The sequence below is a fragment of the Berghia stephanieae genome, chromosome 1 (genome assembly GCF_034508935.2).
Source record: "Berghia stephanieae isolate SIO BIC M18660-M18661 chromosome 1, UCSD_Bste_1.3, whole genome shotgun sequence".
In the NCBI taxonomy this organism is placed as follows: Eukaryota; Metazoa; Mollusca; class Gastropoda; order Nudibranchia; family Aeolidiidae; genus Berghia; species Berghia stephanieae.
In genome coordinates this window covers 144,585,936-144,593,055 of record NC_088360.1, presented here as the reverse complement: position 1 = coordinate 144,593,055, position 7,120 = coordinate 144,585,936, and the positions used below count along the sequence as shown (strand labels likewise).

General features: G+C 34.1%; 1 protein-coding gene across 3 annotated transcripts in view; it reads left to right on the top strand.

Moving 5' to 3' along the window:
• Positions 1–40: 40 nt before the first annotated feature.
• Positions 41–7,120, top strand: part of LOC144963406 (seipin-like) — a 20,633-nt gene continuing 13,553 nt past the window's right edge. For 2 of the 3 annotated variants that reach the window (XM_078897397.1, XM_078897395.1), the window contains exons 1-2: positions 209–627; positions 2,360–2,438. In XM_078897397.1, coding sequence (XP_078753523.1) covers positions 332–627; positions 2,360–2,438 — 375 coding nt within the window. In that variant the 5' untranslated portion in view covers positions 209–331. Of the gene's footprint in view, positions 628–2,359; positions 2,439–7,120 lie in introns of all 3 variants that reach the window. The other variant, XM_078897396.1, reaches the window with a different exon arrangement.

The window sequence follows — 7,120 nt, the reverse complement described above, 5'->3', positions numbered from 1 at the left end:
TCATAATCCCTTAGAATTCAAAATATAATTACATTAAACTATTGATAAAATTTTGAAATACAGAAATACAGCATATTTTATTTTTGCTCAGATGATTATTAAGCTTTATGGTTTAAAAATAACTGTATTTCTAAAATGACAAATAATTTTGTTGTTTGGCTTATAAGCGATAAATTATCATGTGACATTTATTTCCTATTCTATATTTGGAAACAACAACAAAAATATTATGCTAACATTGACCCCAAGGATCTGTTTTTGAATCTCAGTTTACCGAATATACAGTACATTAGTCATTAGTATTAGTGAATATAAAAAGGACTATAACAAAATGAAAGCTATAGAAAAGGCGACAGGTTTTGTCAGTCACTATGGGAGATACTTAATTGGAAACCTGTATCGGGCGATGTACAATGTATCGATTAGGCCAATACGTCATGTCTTCTTGGCTCTAACTTCACGGCTTCGAGGATTATTTCAAAAAGCCAAAACAACTGGTGAAAAGCTTTTATTAGCCATAGTGTTATTGTTGTCAATACTATGGATATCCATTATTTCATATGCATCATTCTACAATCTTTACCTTCCCACAGCAGAAATTTCAAGACCTGTGCACTTAGGTTTCAGGTAAATGCCAGTTTCTATTAATGTTAAAATATTAATTAAAATATTCTAGTTGTAGGGCTAGTCCCACCAGAACAAAGTGAGTATATATGGCTCTAATAAAACGACACCTAACACAGTTCTAGATATCGCTCCAGCATTTTGTTAATAATCACAAACATAGAGTCACACTAAAACTATAAAAAGGAAAACATCTGTATACCATGCTTTTTTTTCTGCACAAGTGCAATGTACATTAAGAATAACAAAAGAAAAGTGGCATAATTCATGTTTTAAAGAATTTCTGCTATATATTTCCAAAAGTTGGCTGGATCTGTATCGTAATGATTTAGCTGTTTGACTCTTGATTAGAAAGTCCTGGATTCAAATCCCAACGGGGATAACTTTTTTTTCAACATTAATTTTTTTTTAAAATTTCTATTTATCTGTTTTCTTACTTACATTATTTTTTAGAAATTTCCTTTATTTTCTTAAAGCTTATTTATTGATTGATTTATTTACCATTGTTCTTCTTCTTACTATTTTTCTTTTCTTTTATTCATTTTTTCTTTCATTGATATGTCATTATCATTTTCATCAATATACTTTTACAATGTTTTGTCATTATTATATTAATTAGACATTGTTGTCACAACAGTAAATTTTCTGAGCAATACCTGGCACGACCTAGCCGGTAACACTGGATATCGCTGTAACAGAGCGACACCTAACGCTTTACTTTACATTGTCCATAATCCTCAACGCTTTACTTTACATTGTCCATAATCCTCAACGCTTTACTTTACATTGTCCATAATCCTCAACGCTTTACTTTACATTGTCCATAATCCTCATCAGACCGAGTCAGACCAACGCATATAAGATACATGAATGACTTTTCATTGTAATAACTCTTAAAGACTATGGTTTAATTGCATAAACAAAATATTTAAGAATTGATGAGTAATTTCCTCATGGGTCTATGAAAAAAGGTTATCCTGTCTGTCGATCAGTGATAAAAGCAGATTTTGTCACTTTCACTTTTATGTGTAAATAGATTCTTATGGCACCACACATGGCCAGAACAAATAACCATCATCAACCCAGAAATTAGCCGACTTAGTTATGATTGAGTACCATTAAAATTGCTTGAAAGTTGTACAAAATTTTACAACCTGAAATTTTTCAAAGAACTTTTTTGAAAAATGTGATGGCTGAAATAAGGCACAATAATGAAGTCCCTTTTTATACCTCATGATCCATAGATGACAAATTAATATAGAGGTAGTTGATTGCTTTCTGTTTTAACTTAGATATAAAGCAATTGAAAAGACAAAAAATATTTTTAAAGGTTTGAAGATATTGAAGCAAATCGTGTTTCGCTGTGGTTTAGTGGTAATTATTCAGCCAATTAGAATATTGATAAGGGTTTTGACTTACTATCCAGGCTGCTGCTGGTGAGTTGGAGGAAATTGATTTTGTAAAACAGCTTTTCGGTCTTGTCGTATGACGCTTGCCTTGGGATCTGTTCTGTAGGCCACTGGTATGATTCCCACTCTGGCGATACAAAGTTGATGTCTTTAAAAGCGAATAAACGAAAAATGTGCATATAATGTTCTCACTATGTGGCTTTACTGATGGTTACTCAACAACAATAAAATCCTTTTTAAACGAGAAAGGGCATAATAGATGAGATAGCCTTTTATATACAAGACTTTACAAAACATTACATATTATTTCACAATACTTTTTTCAGTGTGTGTCACAATGGAGTGGGAATTTGTTCCTTTCCTGCAGCAAATGTTAGTTTAACAGAGAATAATCCAATTAAAGAGGTAAGGTTGGTTGTGAATAATTGAAGAAAAAAATTGAACTTTGGTACCTAACTTTTAAAAAAAAAAAAATGAAATACGAGTTTTTTCAAAATGTGTCACTGACTCTTTTCCATGAGAAGTGATACCTTGCTCTGATCCCCTTCCCTCCACCCCCTCAATATTATTCCGTCAGCTTTTTAATTTCATATCAGAATTTCTTTTTTTTTAAAACTATTATAATAATAATAATAATAATAATAATAATAATAATAATAATAATAATAATAATAATAATAATAATTATTATTATTATTATTATTATTATTATTATCATTATTATTATTATTATTATTATTATTATTATTATTATTATTATTATTATTATTATTATTATTATTATATTATTATTTATTCATAATCAAAGCAAAAGTTGATCTCGACCACTCAATTCTGGTGTTGTTACATTCATTGACAAATTCGGAGCAAAGATAAATGAGACAGTGTCTTCTTCTTCTTCTTCTTCTTCTTCTTCTTCTTCTTCTTCTTCTTCTTCTTCTTCTTCTTCTTCTTCTTCTTCTTCTTCTCCTTCTCCTTCTCCTTCTCCTCCTCCTCCTCCTCCTCCTCCTCCTCCTCCTCCTCCTCTTCCTCTTCATCTTCCTCCTCCTCCTCCTTCTTCTTGGATGATTTCCTCTTATTTTGTTGAATTTCACCGAGATGTAATTTAACTTGATCGTTTAGGCCTTTGCAAACTATTGTTACTTTGTAATCAGTTTCATGTTTTTTATCTTTGTTGTTTTGATTTATAAATTTCACTGCTCTGTTTTGTATTGTTCGATTTCTTGGATTTTTGATTTGTGGCGAGGGTCCCAGACTGAGCTACGATATTCTAGTGTAGGTCTAACAAAGGCTTTGTAGCACTTTAACTTTATTTCCCACCATGCTGTTTTATAAGTTTCTACTGAGGAAGCCTAAGGTAGAGTTTTCTTTTGTTTTTTTTGCATATGTTTGGAACATGATCTTTCTCATTTAGTTTGTTACTCCTAGATATTTCGCTTTGCTCACTTCTTCTAATGCAGTGTTATGTACTGTGTATGTTGAATGTATGATTTTTCTTTTGTTTGTAAATTTTAGAACCTGGCACTTCTGAGGATAGAATTCATGTGTCACATTTAGTTCTTATTGTCCGATATAAAAGACTGTTATCTGCAAACAATCTCAGTTGGGTTCCTGGTGTAAGTCTTTCGGCCATATCATTAATGTAGATTAAGAAAAGGAGGGGGCCGAGAACTGTGCCCTGAGGAACACCAGACACCACTTGGACTGACTCTGATGACTTACCGTCCACGACGACGACTTGACTTTGATTGATCAAGAAGGATATAATGCATTGGCATGTTTTGTTTTGTATTCCATATCTCCATAATTTCAGTGCCAATGTATGATGGTGGACTTTGTCGAAAGCGTTGCTTAAGTCTAAGAAAATGGAATCAGTTTGTAATTTTTTATTGATGTTTTCTGCTAATATGATATATTCCAGTATTTTACTGGTGATTGATGTAATAGATACTGGTCTATAATTCTCTGCTTTAGTTTTTTTTTCTCCTTTTTTGTAAATCAGTGTTATTTTTCCTTTTTTCCAATCATCAGGTGCTTTCCCTAAGTGAACTCTGGAAAATGTGTGTCAATATAGGTGCTAGTTCGTCTGAGCATTTTTTCATTAATTTTCCTGGTATATCTTCGGGATCAGTTGCTTTGTATTTCTTTCTTTTATTGATTAATTTAGAAATTATTCTTTTAGTAATATTTAGCTATGTATTGTTGTTTTCTGCTGATTCTGATTAAGTTTTTGTTCTTAATCATAATTGTGACTCTACGCATTGAAGCGGTATTAAGTCGGGATTTGGAAAACGAAGAAAACCGGTTTTAAAGTGGAAATGGTCAAAAGTTTAAAGCTATTCAGAGAACAGCTGGTAGAATAAAGAGGGATTACAGGTTATGCAAAGACAATGGCATACAAACAAAAATGAGAGAAGAATTTGAAAATGCACTCATGATACAAAGCCAAAGTGAACCTGATAACGAAAAATGTGAAAAACAATTTGATATATTCCAAAAGTGTGTCAAAGCAACTACAGAAAAGCATTTACCAATAGCTCAAACAAACAGCAAAAAGGAATGGATGACAAATGAAATTCTAAACCTATTTGAAGAAAGACGAAAATGCAACAGAGGGTCTGCAGAATACCAAACATTGAACAACCACATTAAATCCAAATGCATCGAGGCACACGAGAACTATCTAGACTGGAAATGCTGCGAAATCGAAAGAGAATACAAACCCAACCCCAACAAGCTCACCAAAGAATAAAAGAACTATCAGGGAAAAGGAAAAGCAAAGCAGCAGGAAGTTGTATCCAAAACAAACAAGGGGAACTGCTATTTGAAGAACAACATATAGAAAGCCGATGGGTAGAATACATAGGCGAACTGTACAATGATCCAAATAGAAATGAACCACCACTGAAATTCAAAGAACCATTAAGCGGACCAAACATCACCAAAAGTGAAATTGAACATGCCATGGAACGAATGAAGGATGGTAAAGCAACAGGCCCTGATGAAATATCTGTAGAGGTATTAAAAAGCCTAGGAGATCTAGCAATTGATGAACTTCACATATTATTCAACAATATATACAATACTGGGAAAATTCCAGAAGATCTCTGTAACTCTATTTTCATAGCAATACCAAAGAAAGCAGGTGCAGTCAGATGCGAAAATTTTAGAACTATAAGTTTAATAAGTCACATCAACAAAATACTGTTGCGTATAATTATCAACAGGCTAAGGAATAAGATTAACCCCGAAATCGCAGAAGAACAATATGGATTCCAACCTGACAGAGGGACAAGGAACGCAATATACCTCCTCCGTGTTTTAAGTGAAAGAGCTATACAGGTTCAGACCCCACTATACCTCTGTTTTGTCGACTACAAAAAAGCTTTTGATAGAGTACGCCACGAAGAAATACTAAAACAACTGCACTCCATTGGCGCTGATGAGAAAGACCTCAGACTCATGCAAACATTATACTACACCCAGCAGGCATCTATCAAAATCGGAAACTCTACAGGAAATTCCATTCCTATTAAGAAAGGAGTCCGTCAAGGGTGTGTTGCCTCACCAGATCTGTTTAATCTATACCAAGAAACAATCATGAGGGGCATAAATAATATGGAGGGAATAAAAGTAGGAGGTCACAACATAAATAATATAAGATACGCAGACGATACGGTACTCATTGCAACATCAGAAATCCAACTTCAAAAGATTGTTGACAAAGTGGTAGTAGATAGTGAAGCCAAGGGAATGGAAGTGAATATCACCAAAACAGAATGCATGGTAATACAGAAAAACCCTGAAAACAACAACACCTGCAATATAACGATTCACGGCGAGCAGCTTACCAACGTAGAAAGTTTTAAATACCTAGGTTCAATAGTGACAACAGATGGAAGATGTAACCGAGACATACGAGCAAGAATAACTCAAGCCAAACAGGCCTTCATGGACCTGGGAAACATTTTGAAAAACAAACAGATGTCGTTCGGGATTAGATTCCGAGTCTTGAAGTGCTACGTGTGGCCAATCTTGTTCTACGGATGCGAAAGCTGGACTACAAATGCAGAAACACAAAAGAACATTGAAGCTTTTGAAATGTGGTGCTTGAGAAGGATGCAGAGAATATCGTATACCGCTCACAAAACGAACGAAGAAGTGCTAAAACAAACATACCAACAAAGGAAACTAATGCCCTTAATAGTGGATCGACAACTATCCTTTTTCGGACACATAGTAAGGAAAGATAAGAATGAATACCTGGCAAGTTGTGGAAAAATACCTGGTAAACGCGCCCGGGGGAGACAAAGAAAAACACTCATAGACCAACTGAAGGGCTTCACCAACCTAACAATCCAAGAGCTGTTTGAAAAAGCAAGAGACAGGGAGGAATGGAGAGAGATAATTCATGCAGTATCCGAAGCCTGGACCAGGCATGGAACCTAGAAGAAGAAGAAGAAGGTCAAAATTATCAAATTTCATATTTTGGTTGTTTCAGAAACTACAATCATTTTTCTACATGAAAACATAAATATTCAACATAGATGTTGACGATAAGTTATATAAATTTAAAGTTTTAAAATGCAACGATCAGAGAGACATTCAAAACGAGAGTTGACTTTCTCTCAGAGAGCCACCATTTCCAAAACTTAGTAATATTAAGTCTTTTCGTACACCAATACCATGTAAGCTACCACAGCAAAGGGCGTGTCTTTATCTATCCCCGGGAATGCATGACTGTTTCCATAATTTCATGGTTTAACCAATAATGAACTTTAAAAACTGTAAACAAGTCTAGGTTTATCCCTGACAACCTTACAAATGAATGATTCTGATTGGTCAAGGATCATCATATGCACCTGTTGCATTAAAATGCCCGGGCAATGTGTCATGACGTCAGCATGCGTGTGTTACATATGTATTTAATACACACCGCATGCTATTACTTCTTTGTCTATCTGCATTGGTTAATGATTGAGATGAGGGTCCTTTGTCCCTCTTTCTTTATTCATGAAATTATAGGACATGCTAAGACTTTAATAGGACAAGAGTTGCGCAATCTTACACTTACAGAGATTGTTGTA